Source organism: Chroicocephalus ridibundus, chromosome 6 (genome assembly GCF_963924245.1).
Source record: "Chroicocephalus ridibundus chromosome 6, bChrRid1.1, whole genome shotgun sequence".
NCBI lineage: Eukaryota > Metazoa > Chordata > Aves > Charadriiformes > Laridae > Chroicocephalus > Chroicocephalus ridibundus.
The window spans coordinates 71,865,346-71,888,421 of NC_086289.1; the positions used below are offsets into that span (position 1 = coordinate 71,865,346).

The 23,076-nt window shown below is 47.1% G+C and overlaps 1 protein-coding gene across 2 annotated transcripts; it reads right to left on the reverse strand.

The window, feature by feature from the left end:
- Positions 1-958: 958 nt before the first annotated feature.
- On the reverse strand, positions 959-12,612 carry TNFSF10 (TNF superfamily member 10). Of its 2 annotated transcripts, none has more exons than XM_063339337.1 (5): positions 12,340-12,612; positions 8,322-8,474; positions 6,733-6,775; positions 5,933-6,040; positions 959-5,214 (listed from the first exon to the last, which is right to left on the reverse strand). In XM_063339337.1, exons 1-5 carry the CDS (start codon positions 12,463-12,465, stop codon positions 4,769-4,771), a joined length of 876 nt encoding a protein of 291 aa, XP_063195407.1. In that variant the 5' UTR covers positions 12,466-12,612; the 3' UTR covers positions 959-4,768. The 2 variants fall into 2 exon arrangements, with proteins under 2 accessions (XP_063195407.1, XP_063195406.1); XM_063339336.1 differs by having other exon boundaries at positions 959-5,217.
- Positions 12,613-23,076: the final 10,464 nt, after the last annotated feature.

Sequence of the window (23,076 nt, forward strand, 5' to 3'; positions counted from 1 at the left end):
AGCCACAGTATTACAAAGCAGCAGTGGTGTGTGGTCAGGCAGTTAAGTGTAATCGGAGGAAAAATTCATGGTTTTTAACGTGTGACATCATAGCGTGCAATTTCAGTCTGTTAATAGAGAGAAAAGTTATGGAGAACCAAATTTTGGATGATTCTGATGAAAATTGCTACAAACTTCCATGTAACTCTACGTGGAGGAAAAAAAACCCCCAACCTGTGAAAACTGGATCAGACCCAACGACATCCTGATCCATCTTCCATTTCTGCTGCTGAACGGCACAAGGTGCCTTGGAGGGACGAACGAGATCTTGTCTCTGGGTGCTTATTTATGTTAGTTTGACTGTTACGTTCAGTCTTTCCTTAGAACCCTAATATTTAGATGTCAGCGGAAAACTAAAATTACGAAACTCGAAATCTCAGTGTCTCAGTGTCTGCATCGGGCTTTTTGACTGTTTGCAGGGAGTACAACAAACGCATCCCTGCTCCTGCCTGGGCAGTGGATACTGCTGCAATTCAAACAATAATGGTTACATTTACTCAGGCGAAGAGAGGCAAAAAAATAGAAGTCCGTTTCCATGAAGTAACAAAAGGTACAATAAAAGCCAGTTAGCTGGCACGTCCTTTTTCCCATGGAAACACCAGAAAAAGAGAGAACCCTCTGCTGAAATAAAAGCATCTTCTTGAAAAGGGATAATTTCTTTTTAAAACCTGTGGGCATCCCTGCAACCTGGGGCTGCGGGGGCGGCTCCTCCCCAGTACGATGGCATGCTGGTTCCAGCGGGGCTCGGTTGGTGACGGGGAGAGCCGCGCACACGGACCTGGTTGGCGAGGCGTGAGGCATGCCCGTCTATTCCAAATAAAGCCTAAAACAAACACCGGGCTAAACGTGTTTAGATTATGAGTCCATTAGGGAGGCAAGCGGCCTTTCGTTAATCGAGCAGACGTGCAGCACATCGAATGGCGATGTGGGGGTCCGCCAGAGCCCGCGACAGCGAGAACGAGATGATATTGGGAACTGCTAGGAAGTGAAGGCAAAAGGAGACGCTCGGAGGTGAAGCAGCCCTTGGGTGGGGGCAGTTTTCCAAGGGTTTTTACACCCCGGAGCAAACGGTTTCCCTGCTGCGGCAGGTCGCTGCTGCTCCGGCCATAGCCCTTCTCTGCACACACAGGACCAACCACCCCCTCCCCCATCTCGGGGCTGGGCTCAGGGCTGATGATGCCTTCGTGTCCTGTTGAGTTTCCAGGGTTTGCCTGGGTCTCAGAACCCTTTTTGGTTGGGCAAATTCTGGAAGCAGAGCGGATAGACCAGCCGGTAACCCATGTTTGCTTTTGGGGCAAGGAGTGCATTTGTGTTCAGCATTGGGGGATCTCCAGTTTACTGCTGCTTTACATCTGTGTAAATGGTCCTTATCCCTCCGAACTCAATATATCGTCTACTGTAGCTTGGTGATGGACAAGAATTAGGTGTTCCCACCCTAAATACATTTCCCGACGCTTAAGTAATTGCCAAAGCCCAGAAACATGAGCAGACCTCAAGGGAAGTGCTCAGGGTTTTGTAGGCCCTGCTCATGAGATCGTTTTCAGTGTTTTCTTCAGGCTACTGCTTCCAGATGCTGTTCACCAACGAGGGCCTGGGAGCCAATTCTATCACGTTACACGATATGGCGTTGCTCCATGGCTTGCATCATGACCTTTGCGTTGCAACCCTTTGTGGCATCTGATGGATTATGACTGATACCAACCACTGTCGGAGGAATGATTGCAGACTGGGTTGTTGTCATGGAAGGCATAGGATGAAACCAGTAACCGCTGCAAGACTAAATAACTATTTACTAAAAATGTTTTATACAAAATGCATGTAGAAAAATTACAACATTTACATTTTACCGCAACCTACATCCACAAATTAAAAAAATCTGCTACATTTGCTGTTCAACATAAAGTGAGATGAAAAGTGTGATTCAAGGTGCAAACGTATAAACAGAACTTGCTCTTGCTTTCTATTCATTTTCAGAGGTGTCCGTTCTGATATTGCTTGATAACCTCTCCTCAAAAGGATATCTGGCAAGCACGGCTTTGGATTATTCAGAAATAAGAGGATTATTCGGTGTGATCCCTGTCGAGATAAACTCCGCGGTCAGAAACCATGAATATGTACATTTAGATAAAAAAGGAAGATAACGCCAGGGAGCGCTCCTCAAGTGACAGCTGGCGTGGTGTTATATATGGAGAGCCGAGGAGAGAACACGGAGCAAAAAGAACTGTGAGTAACAGACGGTTTGTCTTAGCATCAGCTGCAAGTTTGTGGAATCCCCCCCCCCAGCCCCGGTTTCCTTCCAGCCCCTTCTCGCAGCCGTGGCTCCTGCCTTACACAACTCCGCTCTTGGCCATAAAGGAGGGCTTCTGACTCGAAGCTGTCGCCAGTAAATCTCGAAATACTTTTTCACAGTTCAAATGATTTTTTTTCTTTTTTCTTTTTTCAAATAAGCTCCTAAAATAACATTTCTGAAAAGAAGCCGCCAACTTTTTCATATAACAAACTGCTAAAAAAAGCCTCAAACCTTGATAACGCGGGTCAACCCCGATAACGCGGGTCAACCCCGGGCCGAGATCAGAAAGCCCGGTCCATTTGCAAGGAGAACTTACAAAAGTAATTTGTCCAACGTAGGAGACATCCAGATACACAGGGAATGGCTTTGTTCTCCTCAGCCTTTTCTGGCAGGCAGAAAATTTCTGAATTAAATACAGAAATCAGAAAGAAAACTGTAGAAATATTTTCTGTCCTCAGCAAAAACAGAGGATTTGCGAATGAGGCGAACCCAAGTGTTCCAGTAAACGATGAAGAACTTCGCGTATTTGGTTACCACTGAAAACAGCGTACGTGACGCTATGTTAAACCAGCAGAAAAAAGTTAAAACATCATTTTAGGCTTACGGCAGTGTGTTTCTTTGCCCCAACCTGTCAAAAAGATGCTACTCCTGACATTCTTCTCTTGCCGCTCAAATGCAGGTATTTAAGTGACCCAACGTACCTGCTCTTCCGAAAGACAAAATAAATGCAGGTGCTTGTGTCCCTTCATTTCCTCCTGTTGACAAGGCAGTAAGATCACTGATGCGTGTTCACTCGCGCGGCCCGTACGCGAGGGCTGCACAGTGATTTAATTACCAGAACATGGAGGTGAATGGGAGGGTTCCCATGGCAACCTTAGTGTATTAAAAACCCGTTTAAAAAAAATATTTAAAAAAAGCGCAGATTTTCTCCTGGCATCGCTCTGTTGATGCAAAGTAACATTTGCGGAGCCAACTGCCTTCCTCTCCCCCTCCTATTTTTTTTTTCGCTTTCACCTTCTTTTCCCCACTGTTTCCTCCGAACCTGGGCAAAACGCGCTCACGGTGCAAACGTCCACTGACGATGCTGCGGATGTGCTAATTAATTAATGCTACCCTGATTTACGCTGAGGATCTAGCCCACACAGCTTACACTTGCAAATCTTTTTTTTTTTTTTCCCCCCTTTTTTTTTAAAACTATAAAACAGCCCCACTCATAGAGTTGAAAAATATAATTGCCATTTTTAAAAAAATAAAATAAAATTACGGTTTAAACAAAAATGATGAAAATTTCCCACCCATTCCTAAATGTAAAATAAAAATCAAAACAGCGTTACCCAAACTGCAGCTCTTGCTTAAGTACAGAGAGTTGTGTATGGTTTCCCTAAAATGTTAGTCATCGGGGTGTGTTGTCCTGCGTTACATCCTACCAAATACGGGCCAGTAAAACAAACATGGAAGAACCCGGTCATGCTTAATTTGTGGCAAATGTCTGACAGAATTCAGTATTTACGGAAAACCACGTATTTTCCTGGATGAAGTACTTGCTGTCAGCCCGTGTAACAGCAACCGCGTTACTGAGCCTGTTGGAAACCTGGTGAAATCTTCACAGCACAGCAATTAAGTAAACAGGCACTATCACAATGTGCTGATCAAAATACTGATTGATTTCAAAACCTCTTCTGTGCCATTTCAGCAGCTGGTTTTATGTACAATATCCTGATTAAGACAAACTAATGTGTTTACTCAAGCCGTGATCCTGCAAAACGCTTAAGCACATATTTAATTTCAAGCATGTAAATACCCTGATTCAGTCAGACTGTTCGTGTGCTTGAAATTAATTAGGCGCTTAAGTGCTTTGTTAGATGAGATGAAGACGTGTGGCTGGAGTTTCTGATGGCCTTTCAACTTTGTAAAACTGGGGTTCAAACAAAAAACTCCTCGAGTCATTCCACGGGTGCCTGGGACGCGGTGCTCGCCAACGGCTCCTTACAGGACCTGATATTCAAGACGGGGTCTTGATGGAGACCACGAATAAAATTTGATGTCCCATCTCTACCTCAAGTAACCGGACCTGCAGCATCCTCCATCCCACCGGAGCCGGCGCGGAGCATCTCTGCGGAGGTGATGGCGAGCTCTCACCTGCCGGGGCTGAAGGTATCATCCGTGGGGTGTGAAATCCTCGCACGGCCCCAGCCTGGCTGGGCAGCGGGACGTGGTACCCGCGCCCGTGCAAAGCATCGCCATCCGCAGCTGCTGCTGCCCCTTCCCGGCTCGGGGGAGAGTATTCGGCACGGCCGGACCGCGGCTGAGTGATCTGAGAAAGGGGAGCCTGGTACTATCGGTATTGCTACGGTGTTTGCTTATTATCCCCTACTGTATAGAATTTTAAGCTGGTCCTGCCCGGGAAAACTGGCTCCTTCAGAGCACGATTTTCATCTTCTAACCGATCATAAAAGCTCCAAAAAAACTTGCTTCTTTGTCCATGTCAACTATGTCACCATTACTGACAGAGACAAAAATCCTGTCCTCTCTTTTCAGCTGAAACACACCACCTTGGTAGATGGAATATAGTCCGTATTCTGCCTTTTTAGACCAGCAGCTCGTTCTTGCGCTTTTCATGAGCAAAATGGGCTCTGGGTAATTAGTCAGTTTGTAAACATATTGGACAAGCTGTTTGGGGTTCCTGATTTGTGCCAGCAAACCGGAATCCTCGTTCTCGTTCTCACGGAAACGAAAGTAAGTTTGTGAGTAGATGTAATAAAAGCCCGTCTGGGGTATCACCAACTCGCCATTTCTCAGCTCCACGTTGTAGAGGAAAGAGTGGCCTTTCCTTGACGACTCCCAGTTGCTTATTTTTTGTCCGTTCCCTCTTCTGGGCAAGGAATCTACTTGAGGAAAAAAAGAGAGAAAAATATTAAATTAAAAGCCAGGTAGTGAAGCCAGGTGTCTGCTAGTCGGGGAGTCTGGTTTTTTAGTTAAAGTAAGGAAACCCGCTCTTCCCAGTGGCTCGTTATGTCCATTCTCAAAACAATTCAAAGCTTCAGAAGCAAGCTGGTTAGCTCTGTCTGGGCATTCACATGAACTACCTTTATTTTTAATTTTTGTGCTCCCAAATAAGAGAAAAACCATCACGGTGTTACTTGGTGACCAAGTTAAAATACCCATTTGTGCCCGACACCCTCCAAAGCTGCAGCCGCCCCACCAAGCCCTTCATTAATATGGCCTGAATGTCAAGTCTCTCCTGTCTCCGTCTTGCACTTCTAATAGGTCTGTCGCCATAGCAGCTGGTCACAGAACTAACAGAAGGAAATTAAAGGGAAGAAAAGAGGAAAACTTAATGTTAGAAAGAAGAATACTTATTTTTTTTTCCCCTTAATGAAGGTTCCAGAAAGAAAGTTAGGGAAGTGGCCAGAGGCAATGGGCTTTCTCCCTGTTCTGCGAGAACTAGCTGAAAAACAACATTGTCAGGGACAGAAAGGCTTTTTTTAATGCCTTGTTTCTTGCTGTGAACGCAAGTATCGGAAAGCGTACGTAAGCGGGAGGCTAGCAATGAGAGAGTAATTTCTGCCGTCTTTAGCTGGTTGTGAAGGTTTTTTCCCTTACTGCGTGGGGAGAGGGAACTCCTCCTGTTGCTGTTGCCCGTCAGGTGCGCTGCGATCCTGGCGGCGGGGGGCTGCCCATCCGTGTGCGACAGCGTCAGCGCCCGGTCACCTGAGGGACACCCCAGAAGGAACCTCACGTTAGACGCGAGAACGTCAGAAAGCACGTCTGTCCCATTCGACCCGATTTTAAGCAATAGGTATGTCTTTTTTTTTTTAAATTGGCTAAATCATGCTATCTGTTGGCTAATAAGGCTCAAATTTCTCCGGCTCTCCTTGAAATACGCCTCTTTGTTCTCCTTTTTCTCCACCCCCCGCCCCAAAATTACCAATAGACAACCTAAAATAACCTATATTAACAATTTTAATATTCACGCCGAGTATCTTTTAAGGTTTAGTATTTGTTGTCTTCACTCTGAATTTCCACTTGGAGGTCGTAATGCTTTCACTCGACGCGTTTAGAGCTGTAGGAGCTTTGGCAGAGCTATTCCTTAACTGACCTATGCGTATGGCAGCCCGTTCCCAGAACAGACTGTTCAAACGTCCCCGTAACACTGTGGGACCGAGGTCTAGAAGCCAAGTCCTCTGCATCCACCTCGGTTACCCTCCTCTAATCGCTCGACCGGATTTTCTGGCTCCTGAAAATTTGCCTTCTAGTAATAAGCAATCGTTCGTCGATGACTTGCTGCCGGTACGAGATCTTAGTCAGTGTTTTCTGCGCTTTTAAAAAATTAATTGAGTCACTACACGTGAGGTGCCACTAGCAGCTCCTTTTTGCCACGGATAATGAAATTATTATCATACCGTTGACTGCAGATATGTTTTCCTCATAGCTTCTCGCCATCATCTGTCAACAAACACAGAGAAAATGAATTAGTTTGTCAGCAGAAACTGACAGGTGCAGGAGAAAGAACACTCCTTCCTCAAACTCATGAATAAAGGGTATTCTGGATTTGATCAACAAGCAAATAAAAAAAACCAAACCCTATTAATTTGTTGTATTAAAGCACTCATACGTTTACGTCTTTTATGTAATGAAATATATGGGAAACCATTTTCAGGAGAGCTCAGCCATCTGGGCTTTAAGTCTATTGGAAAAACTCGACCCTCACGCTTTCCTCAAATAAGAAAAAATATAGTGTAGAAGCATCAGCTTCCACGTGCGGAATACCTGGCAGCGTGCGCTTCTGTGGGCTCTTGGCTCTGAGAAATTAAACTTCATTTATTTTTATACCTCTGCCATCTCTAGCTAGCTAAGCTCTTAAGCCAGCACATCTTACTTCGTGCATTCCCCTTCTCTAGAACGGTTTGCTGACTGCCGGAACGCACTGCTCTGGTTACCGACGGCGCTGCAGCGACACGCTGATGCTTTGAGATGATTTACCTGCTTTGCCACTAACTGATGGGTTCTGCCCCGCCACATTTCTATTTATCTATCCATCCAGCCATCTATATTATTATCATTTATTATTTCTGGCACCCAGGCTATCTTTTTTTTTTTTTTTTTAAGCATTCAGGGAGCTAGTAGGTGTATCAGACACGTAAATGTCCACCAAATAAAACAATGTTTTCCTTATGCAGAAGTTCAGGGAATTCACTGACAGAACTTCCACCAACGGAGCCGAGATCTCTGAATACAAATAAAGGATCTATTCTGGGCTGCAAGAATTGCCAGGTAAGTTTCAGCCAAAAGTGACTTTTTATGCATGAGCTTTTTTTTATGTGCCGGAGATGGGCTTTTGAAAACCATTCTGGGAAGATTTTAGCCTTTCTGGTATTGTTTTTGTTGGTTTTTTTTTTTTTTTTTTCAGCCAGGCTTATTTTCTTCTCTGTAGCCAAAATTACAGGTATTTGCGTGTAAGTCAGGCAGGAGACGGTGTTCTCTGAACGCTGAGCTGGGAAGGCGCTGTGCCCGACGCTGTGCGCTCGCCCGCCTCCCTCTTTCCTCCCCGGCTGCATTCCATAGCTCAGGACTAGACCTTCTCCCAGGCACCTTTTTACCCCTCCCCACGTTACGTTTCATCGCATTTTCTCATGCCGCTCTCCCTGTATTCCCAAAGAGGGAGTGACACCTCTGCTACCGCTGCGGTCTGTACCGTCAGGTAGAAAACAACCTCGAGTCGAGCACTTCTACCCCGAGGTATTTCGGATAAGCCAACCTACCACTGAAACTGGCTTAGTAAAAACTAAGCCTTGCTATAAATAAACAAAGTCTTTGCTTTGTTATTTCCTCAATGGCAGGTTTTTTGCTTCAGTGCGAGCGCTCCGCAGCTGAAGGTACGGCTCGACGATTGCTTTGCAATAAAACACCCCCCTTTTTTCTGCTGTTGTTAGGATTCTCTGAATAGTACCACCACCAAGCACACTGTTTCAGCGTGTTGGTTCCCAAATACCTTTTTAATTAAGTTTCCCAGGTGCCACTTTACTTGCCAGCAGGGATCAGCCTCGCTGTCTTCGCCTTCAGTTAGATCCAGGTTTTGGAGGAAATTTCCCATCTCCTCCCCGGTGAGACAAGCGACGCCGCTCTTGGAGTACGTGTCCCGGAGCTGCAGCAGAAAGGAAAGCCAGGATTTTTCACCTGTGAGGTGCTCGCCGATGCTCAGCCGTGGTATGTCACTAAATTCACCGCGCTTAAGAACACGCTTTCTTTTCTTTAAAGCATTTGCCAGCATGGAGTGAGTTATGGTTATAGAGACAGCATGAGTAATTCATCCTCATTTTACATATTTATTTAATTACGATGGCGTACTCAATATGCAAAAATATACTTACATTATCTCCATGGACATAACTTTGGTATGCAGCACTCAACTCAATAAGCTTTGTGAAAATTCAATACCCAAATCACTGATGTTGTGCATTCTTTAGTTTCCCTAGTTGTGCATGAAGAACCTTTCTGTTGCACAAGGGATTTTTCTTCACAAATTATTGAGGATGAAATCAAATACCAGACCTTAAAAAAGTCTTTTCCGTTCTGCCTTTTCAGCCAATGCCATTTATAGTCCAGGCTTTTACTGGTATATATCCATACCGTATCCTCCCCTTACCCAGTCTGGGGCCTGTCCGTAACTGTGGTTGTCCTAGTAGTCCAGAACGAAGTCCGGACAACAGAAATGACATTTGGGTGCAAATGAAATGATAATGCTGAATGCTTGTGACATGGGTCTACGTCTATATCCTCTAGTCATTGGGAAAATACTCTTTCCGAAAAAAAAAAAAAAAAAAAAAAAATGAGTTTGAAGAGAGTGGCAAAACTCCTGTTGGCTCCAAGGGGAATGTGGCTGGGAGAGCTGATGGGACGGCAGCAAGTGCTTCCCACGCCCCGCAGCATCCGCAGGGCGAGGGGAGAGACGCAACTCCAGCTGGCGCTGTTGGTTCATGCAGGAGCAGAGAAACCTGCGCTGCCGCCCGCAGAGCCCAGCTGAGAGCCCAGCAGCAGAGCCCAGCTGAGATCGGCTCCCACCCACCTCCCCAGCCAAAGACCCGTGAGGTTGTGCCAGCAAAGTCCTGCAGGGGCTCGGAAGAAAGAGCAATCGGGAATGAACGCGCAGACGGACTTCTTGTAACATTTACACGTCACCCTTCTTATGTTAAAGAAGCGTAGTTTGGTTTGCTAAACAGACATATTTATTCTACAAGTACCATTTTCTGCTTCTGCTGTCCTTCAAACTGGGGTATTGAAAGCAACAAACGGAGTCACCTCCTCCTTCGCACTCCTCAGCGCGTTAGAGAACAAAGGTGTTCAGGAAGAGACTTCCCAGCTCCAGGAGGATGAGGGGGGTTCACCCAGGTTACCCTGCAAGCCCTACCGGGTAGAAGAGCACCTTCACTTTGCAGCAGGACGCTCTCTTGAGCTTCATCTAACACTTGAAATGATTTCATACTCTGGAGGCATCAGGGTGAAATGGGGCCACCACTGTGAGTGTTTGTGCAGGTTTCTGCGTCTCTGCTGAGGAGCACAGTGATAGTCTTGAATCAGGTTTCTTGTTTCAAGAACTATAAGTGATTACAATTATGTGCTTATTAAGGTAAAGCTGCACTTAAAACTAAGGGCTCTGACAGATTTACCTATACTAGCTTCTATAACAAAGTAGTCTGATGAGTCTTTAAAAAAAAAAAAAGATACATGAGCAGCTGAGATGTTAGCGTTTATTCTCTTACCAGATCTGCTACAGCTCACCTCTGAGCTTTGCCCTCTGATCTGGGGGCAAAAAGTCCTGTGCTTCTGCCTTCTCCTTATCTGCAGACCTTCCCCCCAAACAGCTTTACTCTCCTGGCACTGGAACGGCACTTTGCATGCCTTTTGAAATCCTCAGGGAATGCAAACTGGCATCAGCACAGTCTGGTACTGCAGGGTTGGTACTTCTGGTTTACGGGGAGAGAAAGCAAGGCATCAGGGTGCTGTAGGGCTCCAACGAGGTTTATCTGTAGCACTGCGTTTTTGGAGGACTGAAGTCCTGCAGGAACACTGTCTTTTAAAGCTTCTCTCCTATTCTAGGAGGAATGCAGGGACTATGTTTTCAAAACAGAAGGAAGTCTGAGGACATTTTCCTTGCAGCCCCGTATCCTGAAGCATAATGAACTTTATTGTGCTCGTGTCTCAGCACTTCCTCCCATAGTAAAACTGAGACAAATGGTCACATTCGTAGTCCTACTCAGATTACTACAACTGGAGAATTAAAAAAAAAAACAACACTGCTAGTTATACATTACTCATTTTGTAAAGATAAAAATATCTGCAGCCTGCACAGCCATAGTCATCTGGTGAAGGTGCAGACGCACAGATATGGTGAGCGACAGAAGGAAGAAAAATGGGCAGACAAAAATCGCAGTTTATCTTTTGAGATTTATTCCACGTGCACCGTGTGGCTGCAGGGTAGCAAACTGTGTTTCTAGATAAGCTTCTTCCTTGTTTACTGGGCACCAGATGGCACATGCACGAATATGTGCTTAAGGTGCCCCCCCCCCCCAGAGCCAGCAACCTTACTTCGTAGCCCAGCGGAACTTCACTAGGGGCAGACTTAGCTTTTCACACCAAACGCAGGCTTGTTATTCTTCACAAACAGTATTTTGGGCGAGTACCACTAGCTGTGGTTGTGTCCCAAGTGTGCGTATTTGAATCAAAGGAAGGGAAAGCTAAGTGTGGTTACTAGCTACTGAGGTTGGCAAGCTTGTTAGCAAAAGCCTGAACTGCATGCACGAAGAGGCAAGAATGCATTTATAGATTTCTCTTCATTAGCAGTATCATGTAACCTGATTTCATAAAATCAACGCATTCCCGTGACTCCCCCCTTCCACCACATATGGGACAGCCACAGCTATAAACTCAGCAGGAAAATCTGTTTTATGCATTCCCGAAGTATGAACATTGGCTCATAATGCAGAATACCGTACGCCCTTCACCATCGGCTTCACCGGGGACTTTGACATCTCAGAAGACTTCACCTATCAAATCTGATGCGGAATGCACAGGTAACATAATATTTTACATTTATGCAATCCCTTCTGAAGTTGTGTAACTACAGCACACTTACCTGCAGTTAGGTTACCTCTGTGCCAGGGAGAGCAACGTAATGGTACAACTTAAGAGCAGAATAGTAAATTTTGGGCAAGACACTCAAGGAAACTCCAAGTGCTGGGGTGTCAATGAAAAGCAGGACCACACGCATAAAGGGCTCATGGGATTATCAACTAAATGCAATTTTCTTGGCATGCAAATGACCTTGTGCAGGAAGGGGAAAGAGTTAAGCAGCAGCCAAGAGGCTCGAGGGGGGGCTGCAAGGAGACCAAAGCATCCAGACTATACAATGGGTATTTTACAAGTCATTCTGAGGAATTCGGTGGTGTTTGCTGTCTGGGTGAAGTTCCTTTGGGATTAGTCACTGGTTTAAGACTATGTATTTTCCTAGCGGAGGCATTTTAAAGGCACTTCAGCTTTTTTTGTCCAGCCTATTTTCCCCTGGGGTCTATAGGAACAGGCAGCTGGCAGAGGCGGCGGCTCCTGCAGCCCCTCCGGGCGCCGCCGTGTGAGGAGAGACAAAAGTTTGGGCGCTGTTAACGAAAAGCAAAAGTAGCATTTGCTACTTCTCTGCAAAATAAAAAGCGTCACTTTATGGGGGGAAAAAAAAAAAAGGGGTGGGGGGAAACCTGCAAAACCCTTTTAATTGTTCTTGCCTTGACCTCCAGCCCCTGCCTGCGCACCCGGGGCCCGAGGAAAGCCCAGACAAAGGCGCAGCACAGGCACAGGGAAGCTCTTTGTCTGGGGACGGGGATGCTGGCTCTGTGCGGCTCAACGGACGCTTCCCGGCTCCGCTCGCCTCGCCGGCACCTTTCCTCGCCCAAAACAAAGCCAAGGCGAGCCAAAGGGCGAGCGCGGGGTCCCCCCCCCCGCTTGCCTGCCCCGCCACCAACCTGTTTGAGCTCGTTGGTGAAGTAGAGGAAGGTGACGGCCACGCAGACGGACTGCAGGAGCACGGCGGTCACCAGCACGGCCCCGCAGGTCTGCGCGGGGCTGGGGCCGGCGGCGGGCAGCATCATGGCCGGGCAGGGCTGCGCTCCTCGCTCCGGGAGCCTTTTCCCTCCGGGGGAGGAGCGGCCCGGGCCGTGCGGGGCTCTGTCCCACTGCGAAGTGTAGCCCCGACAGCTCGCCCGCCCGCCCCACGGCTCGCCCCGTCTGCCCGCCTCCCCGCCGGCCCCGCGGCGGCGAGCGGAGCGGGCGGGACCCGGTCCCGTCCCGCCCCCGCCGTCCCGTCCCGTCCCGTCCCGTCCCGGTGCGGGTCCTGCCCTCCCCTCCCGAAGCGTGAGTGAGTGCGGGGGTGTGGGGGGGTGTCGTTTCTCAGCCGGTCCCGTTGCAAAGTGTTTCTGAGCAACTTTTCTGACCCAACTCTCTGAGCCATCTCCATCCGGAATGGTGGAAATCGGATTTTTTTTTTTAAGAGATTTCCGGCTGTGGTTAAGAGTAAGGGGAGGCCCAGGGTTTCCTGACTCCAGGCTGTGTTAGAGAATCATGGAATGGTTCGGGTTGGAAGGGACCTTAAAGACCATCTGGTTCCACTCCCCTGCCCTGGGCAGGGACACCTCCCACCAGCCCAGGTTGCTCCAAGCCCCGTCCAACCTGGCCTTGAACCCCTCCAGGGATGGGGCAGCCACAACTTCTCTGGGCAACCTGGGCCAGGAGCTCACCACCCTCCTTCTCTGTAGCTTCTCCCGTAGAGCTGGTGCATCCCAGAAAAGTGCCAGTGGGGCGATAACTTCCACCTGTGCCATTAACTCCAGCTCAGTGCCGCCACTGGAACCTCCCAAACAGCACAGCTTCTCCCCCCAGCCATGACATGCTTCGTGTCACAGGACATGAACGCCAGGCGCATTTTGGACTTTCTTTATCTGAAGTCACTTTCGGGTTTGGTTGGGTTGGTTTTCAAACCTCTAAGACTCCCGCTTGCAACCGTTTCTCCAAACTGTTGAGCCCAGATAGCGGTTTTCCAGAGTCACGTGCCCGATTTAGGATGTGCCTATCACGGGCACCCCGATCACCGGGATTTTGATACCTTCACCTTACACAGGCTGTGGATTAGAAGCAACCTCATAATTATCTGCAGATGCTTTAAAATCGGCAGAGGTATGGTTGGTCTGCTGACAGCACAGCCATGGAAAACTGGGATTTCAAGGGTAGTATGAAATTTGGGCCCCTGCCCAACAGCCATACCCTGAGTGCCAGGATGCAGGTGAAAGTTCTCAGTACAATTACAGGGCAAAACTAAAACAAAGATCTCTTCACCTCTCCAGCCTATCGAGAAGATCTTTAGAAGATGTAACTGCATTGTATTCAACCATTTACAGGGAAATTCATTGTTTTTTCTTCTGTCATGCTGTAGCAAAATGATCCCCGAATCCCTGTTTAACGTGGCAGCAGGCAGTTTATTTGTCTGGCTCTTCGTAACGTTCAATCCGTTTGCCAAAACAGTTCCAATCTGTGTAATTCCAACACATATGTCAGATGGGGAGGATTAACATTTTCTTGAAAGTGAGCTCATGATCTCCTCCTCTGATTTCTCAACAAAGTCAATGCGACATTTTTGGGCTCCTCCTGCTTTGCAGCATCCCAGCCCCTTTTGGAATGGAGCGAGCGGGACTCACTTGTACTTAACGCAAAGTAGCTCTTTGCATCAGCTTCAGAACGGGAGTTTCTTACAGATTTTAGCACATGCACTAAGGAGTCCTACAAAAAAATCCTGCCTCCATCCTGCTTTGTTTATCACAGTTCATAAAGTCCTAAGAAAGAAATTTCATCCCAGGGAGCCATGTGAAGAGTCAATTGAAAGGTGGTAAACTAACTTGGAGGAAAATTCCTGCCTGCTGAAAAGATTTTTGTGTGGTTTTTCATTACAAGTGTTCAGGGAGGTTCTACCCCTTTGGAAGGAAACAAAACTTCCCGCGGTGTTTCCTTTCAAAGAGAATAGAAACAAAAGTGAAAGGAAGCCCAGGGCACTACAGAGCGCTCTGGGTGTTGTTCACGTTTAGGAGTTGGTTTTTATTCTGTGTTTTTCCAGATTTCTCCCCAGCCTGTGATTCGTTACAGAACTGTTTTTGTGGGTAAACATCCCAATTCATGAAAGATTTTTCAAGACCCACGTACTCAGCTTGTAGATGTCTACCAGGCACGGTCCATGTCCCCCTGACCCACCATCTGAAATCCTCCATGGGTATTCCCTATGTCTCTGATTTAATGCTTTTCCAGTTAGTGCCAGTGTTGTAAGGCAAAATTAATGAAGGTTTTTTTTTTTTGAAGAGAACAATTAGGAAAACAAGGGAAAAAAACCCACTCGAATGCACCTCTTCCAAAAATGATCATGTCGCATTTCATTCTGAAGTTTTCAGATCTTAAAATCTCATTGCACAGTGATCAAATGTTTATGGATTTCCACACAATGTAGGGTAACACGAGGGTGAAACTCCAACCACTTTCACCATCGACTACTCTTGAAAATCTTTGCTACTTTCAGTGCTTACTTTTCTGCAATCAATCCATTTTTGTCTCTAAAAGGTGTAAACTTACGCTGAAAACAATTTGTTTCCAAGGTTCTGAGAGTGTAAAATTACTCTTTTGATGAAATTTCACCGCAGTGGAAGCGTGGAGTCATGACACCACTGGGAAGGAATGTTGTTAGCGCCCGTTGAAACAAAGCAAAGATCTGTTTGTTTGCGTGGCGCTAGACAGGGGCAGCTCCCCAGAAAAATCCCTCGGATTCTTCCTGGCTCCTTCATCCTGCTAAAGCTTACTCGGTGAACCGTTTAATTGGGGATAAACCTTAATCTGTCCTGTGGACTCAGGACCTGTGACACTTGTCGTGTCAAGGCAACACCTGGCGCTGGCCCTGGCAGCGCTTCTCCCCCAGCGGGGTGACTGGTAGGAATCTGTAATGGCTCTGAAAACGTGTGAAAATGAAGGGAAGAGAAGAGCATCTTGAAAAAGTCCTTATTTCTCTTTCCTCACTGACTGCAGTGATGGCAGCGACGAAGATGTTTTCAGAGGAGGACAGAGGCTCACACGCGTTTGTGCGTATACTTCTCCCAGTGATGCAGACAGTTGTTATTGTCACCGCCATCACTCCCTGCCACCCGGCACAGCTGGGCTGGGCTCGTTTTCCAAGTCAGAGAAAGCAGAGTTGACTTTCTGATATGTCGCAGTTCTCCACATTGACTTCTCTGCCGAGCAGCAAAGGAGGCTGCGGTTTTTGTCACAGGTAAGTGTGTAATTGTAGTGCTGTAGTTGCGGAGAGGGAATTCAGCCATTCCAGAGAGGAGGGCAGCCCCATGGCCGTGTTTTCCGGCTGTAGATTTCCACCTCCTGGAAGCGTGGCTCAGACTGACCTTTTTGTCACCAAAGATGCTGTGGACACTTAATCATAGAATCATAGAATGGTTCGGGTTAGAAGGGACCTTAAAGCCCACCCAGTGCCACCCCCTGCCCTGGGCAGGGACACCTCCCACCAGCCCAGGTTGCTCCAAGCCCCGTCCAACCTGGCCTTGAACCCCTCCAGGGATGGGGCAGCCACAGCTTCTCTGGGCAACCTGGGCCAGGGGCTCACCACCCTCACAGCCAAGAATTTCTTCCTGATATCTCATCTAAATCTCCCCTCTTTCGGTTTAAAATTGTTACCCCTCATCCTATGGCTCCCCTCCCTGATCCAGAGTCCCTCCCCACCTCTCCTGTACGTGGAGAGGTACAGGTACTTCCTTCACAAGCTAACTCCTGATTTAGCGACCCGATTCCCACCAGGAGACACCTGAATGCTGCTGTCGGTTTGGGCTTTGCTACTCCAGCCATTAGTTCCTGCCACGAAGCCGCTGAATATTTGGCTGTAAGAGGTCAGTACGAGATTGCCGTGTCTGCTCTCCTCCCCGTAGGGAAGGGGCAGCCCATGCCCACCTCCGCAGCCTCCCAGTACGCGTGTGGGGCACTGCCACGCTCCGCGTCAGGGGCACGGCTCACGAACAGCCTCATCCTCTCAAGCCTCCCAATTAAGCAGGCACAAAAATCATGGCTCGTGGCAGCCAGCGCAGGGTTAACCTCGCGCCGCGGTCCTCCTTTTTGCACGTGCGTGCGCAGGGACACATCACATCTTGGCTCCTGCGGTTTCTTCATTCCTTCGTGGTCCAAGCGCCAGATTCAGAGCTCATGTTTTACTGTCAGTGGCAAAGCATTGCGCATTCAAATCGTGATTTATACTGTCATGGGATCAGAGTGGGGATCTGTTTATCAGCCCTTTTTGCCTATGGTGTTACACAAATAACAGCGATGGTCTAGCTGGCTCCTAAAGCACCTATGAATTAATTTATTCAGGCCTGTCATCTCTCTCTCAATGCCTCGAGCAGGGGATTTGATAGAGCGGGGAATATGTGTGCATACGCATGCCACGCTCGTCTCCAATAACGCTGGAGCATTAGCACTCTACATCTAGCTTTGGATCTCTCATTTTTAGCTGACAAAATACTTAACCTTTTGCCTGTTAATGTACTGTAGATATTTTAAGCTTTTTCATTATGTCAATTACATAGCGGTACTTCCAACAGTATAACGTCCTTTCTGAGCACTCTTCATCTTTAAGGGAATTAGTGCTGCGTTAGTTTTTTACAAAATGTTTCTGCTTGGGAAGCCAGTTCTTGAGTGCAGCAGGAGCCGTGGCAGCAGCACTCTCTAGAGTTGTACACCCTCACAAGATCATTAACCACGGACGTGAGGTTTGTCGGCAGCATCTCTGGAAACTCACCTCTCGTGCTTTACGCTGTCCTGGGCAACTAACCTGGTTTGTTAAACTGCTGTGGCTTAATGAGGAAAAAGCACCTTCCCGATGCTAAATTTCCCTGTGAGTTTTGGTAAAACGGTTGGACGGGGCTCTGAGCAACCTGATCTAGTTGAAGATGTCCCTGCTCACGGCAGGGGGGTTGGACTAGATGCCCTTTGAAGGTCCTTTCCGACCCAAACTGTTCTATGGTTCTATTTTCCTGTGAACTGCAATGGTATGTTAAGGGCCCCTTGCTAACGGAGCTCAGGGGATGTTTACAGCCACTTTTAAGTCTCTCTCTCTCTATTTTATTTTAACAAAGTGATAATGTTGAAACAGGTTCATTGCGGCCCCAGCTCTGGGGGGAGCTGGGAGGAAGTCCATAACACACCTAGCTGCCTCTGCAACATTGCAGAAAGAGGAAGAATTGTCCCTGGCACACAGAAAAGCCTTGCTAAGCAATCAGCTTAAGCCTCGAAGCGTGGAATTTGATTATCTTTATCACAGGTGAGTGCTTTTAACCTCCACTGAGAATGGAAGACAAAGATTTCTCTTCAGGCTGCCAGATACGTATGCAAAGAAATGACTTTTTTTGGAGGCTTCTTCACGGTAAAGCATCTGTCACATACCCGTCTGTCTTCGTCTGGGCTACGGTTTCCTCCTGGGACAGATTAAAACCAATAATAAGGCTGTAAGCAGAGAACTGAACGAGATTTCGGCTTCCTTGCTGAGGGAACCTGCCATTTGCACCCCTCCGCTGGTGGCCGGGGCTCCCACTCCGACGTGTTCTCCCAGCCGGCAACAAAATGCTGTGGGCACAGAGGAAACTGGGAGAAGCAGCTGGGGAGGATTTTTACTTAGGTGGAACCCCTTCCCTGTTCCTGTAACTGGTTATCAAGGGCAGAATGGGCCGCCCAGGTTAGTGAGGGGTAGAGAAGGCTGTCGAGAGCTCGGTGAGCAGGAAACACGGGGCAGTAAAGTCCGTGCAAGACTGGCGGAACTTGAATTACTTGTGCAGATTGCTGGGTTATCAGTTAGTTGAAGCAAAGCTAGAAGGAAACATTGGCCTCGGCGAACATGCCAATTATATCACAGTGGTGGTAAAAACTTTATGCTTTTATGTTAGAGAAGGTGCTCCATAAAAGTCATGCAAACATTGTAATGGCATTACAGAGCTACCTTTTTGTGTACCTGGGTCTTCGGTGGCCGGTTTGTCTTTTCAGGGACACGGAACAGTAAATGCATTTTCCTTCTGTCCCGAAAAATGGGTCATTATATAGTGGGGAGCAGAAGTTCCCCATTCCTGCTGGCAAGGAGAGTATTAAAAGAGCTCTGTGCCCAGAGTGCCCCGGGGACGGAGCCTGAATTGGCCTGGCGTTCTTTACAGGTTGCAGATTTTGCCAGGTGCAAGGTCTTTTCTTGGGCTTGCGCGGCACTGAAACTCAGTAAACAGAAAAGGGCTGGAGGAAGAATAGAAAGCGAAGCTGTCTCCTGGGTCAGCGTGCGTTTTAGTTTCATCATCCCTACTCGAAAGTTGTGTAATATTTAACTGGAAAAAAAACATTTATAACTATAGCAATACTTAACTAAAAGTAAACTGCAGTGTACTTCACTGAGCTGCGGTGTATTTACTCTTCAGGCGAAGTTTTTCACTTTTCCTCACTCAAATTTTCCAAGGTAAACTCAAGCTGACACCAATTTGCAACATAAGAACTTGAGGGTCTGGGAATAAAAACCACACTTCCCCAGCCTCTTCAAAACAGGATTTCCTTATTTACTTGGGAAGGAAGTTGGAAAAGATTCCTGACAATAAATAGCTAATGTAAACAATCTTAAAGTGGACAACATAGGATTTTTATTTTTTTTTTAAAAATCAGTGGTTTAGAGCTGTGACAGTGATTGCTATACGTAACCCGGTACCTCATCCTGAATAACCCAAAGCACTTGAGTTTTTTCCCCCATTAATTTTTAGCTAGCAGTGAGATGTGAGTTACTAGAGGAGTCGTCCACCAAGCCAGCCCTGGAGACCTTTGCATATGTCAGCAAGCGAAACGTTCCCAACTTCGGTATTCAAGTTTGTTCAGTCATTACTCTTATTTGCCTGAACACCACAACAATATCAGTAGATTAACTACTACTCTGGTCACACGGAGTTGTTAAGTAACGTATTAACTTGGAAGTTGATTCAGGTAATGCAAATAAAGTCCATTTGAAAACAAAACATAAGATGTCAAGATGTCAACACTTAGAAGGAAGGAGACTTCCCAGAAGTGCTTTGAGCCCTACCAAAGTCCCAGCCTTCTTTATCCCAGGTTCCTCCTCAGACCAGAGTGCAGAGGATTCAGGAATCCCTATGATGCTTCCCAGATGGTGCTTCCAAGTGGATTTTTAGGGTGGTTGGGTCTTTCTGTAGCTGGCAATAGGAGCTCCTCAGGTGCTGTCCTCACCTTAGCGTAGGCACAGTTTCTGAACGGGGGAAAAGGAGAGATGACCGGGTCATTCAACATGAGGGAGAGGCGATGAGAGGTAACACGTAGGGTGTGAGCAAGGGGCCTGCGGTGGGTAGGGTCTGGAGGCTTTGAAAATCCCTGCTGCCCCCATGTCTGCAGAGAAGCCAGGCAAGCCTTATAAGCCCCCCAAGACCTCCCATCCACTTGCTTGTTTTACCAAGGTTTCCTTTGCAGGCAGGGCAGCGGCAGGGCCTGGCCGGTCCTTCCCATGCTGTGCTGGAGCCGACCAGGACGACTGTCAGTGGGGCCACCATGCAAAGACAGATCACAGAAGAAGGTAAAAAAACCCACTTTTTAAAAAGCTTGTGTTGTTTCTGGTTGCTGAGGGAGCTGTTTCACAGCAGGGACACCAAACCGTTGCAGGGACACGGCTGAAAGCGCCGCAAGCTGCATCAGGGCAGCAAATGATGGGAGGAAACACTTAAAGCAGTTTTTCTGCCAAAGAAAATATCCATATGATGACATCATCTCGATATAGTTGACCTATTTTAAGGCCCAGCTCCTAGAGTTTATAAAGGTTCTTAGATGTCATAAGGACAAGAAAATATAATTTTCCAGATTTTACAGTGAAGGAGGAAAGACTGGAAATACAACGAAGGCATGTCCTGGAGGTTCAAATATGAACCCAGACATTAAAGGAATCCAGACTTGCCTGTAAAATGTTTCGCAACAGTAAAACCATTTCAAAACTTTTTACCGCTGAGTGTTGAAAACTTGCGTTGGCAGAATCAGCGCATGAGATTGCCGTGGAGAAGGCCGTGGAGGATGTTTGTGTCCTTATTAAAGATACACGGACATACGCAGCGAGATATGGAGAAGCACAGCTTGAAGTCTACGGTGTATGTCAATACTCTCTGACTGGTAAAACATTGCCCTGCTTTAGTTTCTTCTTCTGGATAATTCTGGATTGTGAGCGTGTGTGTATATATATATATAAAACCAGTATATATATATATTTATATAACCAGTTAAGCTGGTTAAGGATTTGTGAGGGGTTTGGGATAAGAAAAAAATGGAAAACGTTGAAACAGATGTTTACGCGGAAAAATTAAATGCAAAAGTAATTTCTATATAACTAGGAAGAATTATCACCAAAAGGCACTTGAAAAATAATTGATGACTGCAATAAGCCAGTAAAATAGTTCTTCAGCACAGTTAGATTGTAAAACTACCTCCATGACTGACTTAATTAAAACAATTACCTAGGGCTTTGCCTTGGCTTAAAATAATATGTTCCTTTCTATGACTTTTGGAGGCAGCTGAACTTGATTTCCTTGGCTTCCATAAGGCTACAGTCCAGCCATATATTTGGGACAATTAGGTCCTTAATCACCTAGAGAAGAAATATCACAACATAACAGCTTACCTCTCAGCAGAGAGCCGTTCCCAGCACGGAGAGCGTGCGGGTGGCAGGCGGCAGCAGTGAAACGGAGCGCTCTCCTGCAGAAGAGAGTGACTCAAGGGCTTAATTTTTAAAAAGTGCACCTTAATGTTGCAGATGCAATTTTGTGAAAGAAAAACACCAAGAGCCGATGATCCGGCATCACGATAATAACTTCTCCCTCTTGGCCAGCTGCTGTTGGCGTCAATGGTAGGGGCGGGATGTGATAATCGGGTAGGATATCGTACCCACGTAGGCAGAAAACGCAGAAATGGTGAATGGTGCTTGTGAGACACGCAGTGCGGTGTTAGACGTGTTCACCCCTTCTCAAAGAAAAAAAAAAAAGCCCCGCTTGGTGCTCGCTCCCTTCTTGCTCCTGGACCCATGCTCTTGCTGCTTACCTTGGATCAGCTCTGGTGCTCATCAGAGCCAGTAGAGCTCATTAACCCAGCAAATAAACCAAACAGTTATCTGGGCTAGTAACGAAGTGAAGAGCCCAGCAAGGCCAGGGCAGAGCAAGGAGCGGTGGGAGCCAGTGCCGGGCAAGGAGGACCCTTCCCTGGCTGTGGATGGACTCAGCTGCCCATCCAGCATCAGCCTTAGCTACTCCAGCGTCTTTTTGTCAGTGCAGAGGTTGAATCTGGCTCATCTCCAGGCTCTGGTTTCTTTTAAGTTGATACTTCTGAGAAAAAAAGGAAGACTCAGTGAATGGCTTTCTATTCCCCCCTCTTACAAATTTTCAGGCTGCTGAAACTCACCTGTCAAACAGATCAGTGGGAAAGATCTGGCTAATGCTTATCTGTTATGAAATACTCATTTCGGATATTTATGAGAAACACAACACTCATTTCCTCCAGAAGGATTTTTTTTGGGGGTTTTGCTTTTGTTTTCTTTGTTACCTGCAGTTTCGTGTTTAGTGTTGCTTCTCCGTGAAGGAAGCTGTAAATGAAGCCTCAGTTGAACCCGCTTTCTGTTTCTGCAACCAGCTACATTTTGAGGTGTCCTCCAAGCACTAGGAGAGTATGTCCATGCCATAGTGCCCTTCTGGGAGGTCTCATCTAAGGCCAAGCAAGGGCAGACACAGCTTGAGAGACATCATCAACAGCTTCTCCAGGATGGTGGTTTGACTGTCCCAATGGCAACGGGACCTACAGGAAGGCTGGGAGGGGGCTGTTTGCAAGGGCATGTAGGGATAGGACGAGGGGCAATGGTTTAAACTAGAGAAGGGTGGGTTTAGATGAGACATTAGGAAGAAGTTCTTTACACTGCGGGTGGTGAGACACTGGCCCAGGTTGCCCAGAGAGGGGGTGGAGGCCCCATCCCTGGAGGCATTCAAGGCCAGGCTGGATGAGGCTCTGAGCAACCTGATCTAGTTGAAGATGTCCCTGCTCACTGCAGGGGGTTGGACTAGATGGCCTTTAGAGGTCCCTTCCAACCCAACACATTCTATGATTCTATAATACCAGTTTACAGCTCCCAGCCCCTTTTCAACCAGGTTTGAAAGAACTCATCTTCAGTCCCCAAGTCTGATTTATGGTGTGGTAACACAAAGAGTTTTGCTGATGTAATTAAGGACAAGGTGGTGCAGGACAGGACGAGAAACCTTCATCCATGGCTGTGGCCTGAGCTCCCCTTTAACGAAAGGGTGGGCTGGGGCCATCCACCCCTTCCACCATGGCTTCCAAACCACCTTTAAACTATGCTGACATTACTCCCTGACAGTGCCCAGCTGTGTAAAGGACAGTTGCCTTACTTAGGGAAATACAGGTCCTTCTTCCCTCTAACGTATTTTAGAGAGAGAGAGAAAAGTGGAAAGTGGAGCTGGGGAAGCGCGCCTCGTGGGTTAGTTGTGAATATCGTGAGGTAGATGTGAACTTTAAATAGAGACATCTCTTGAGGCTACATCTTAGCTCGTAAAACAGAAAACACGGGACCTTTGAACTCACTGTTATCAACTGAAATAGGAGAATGG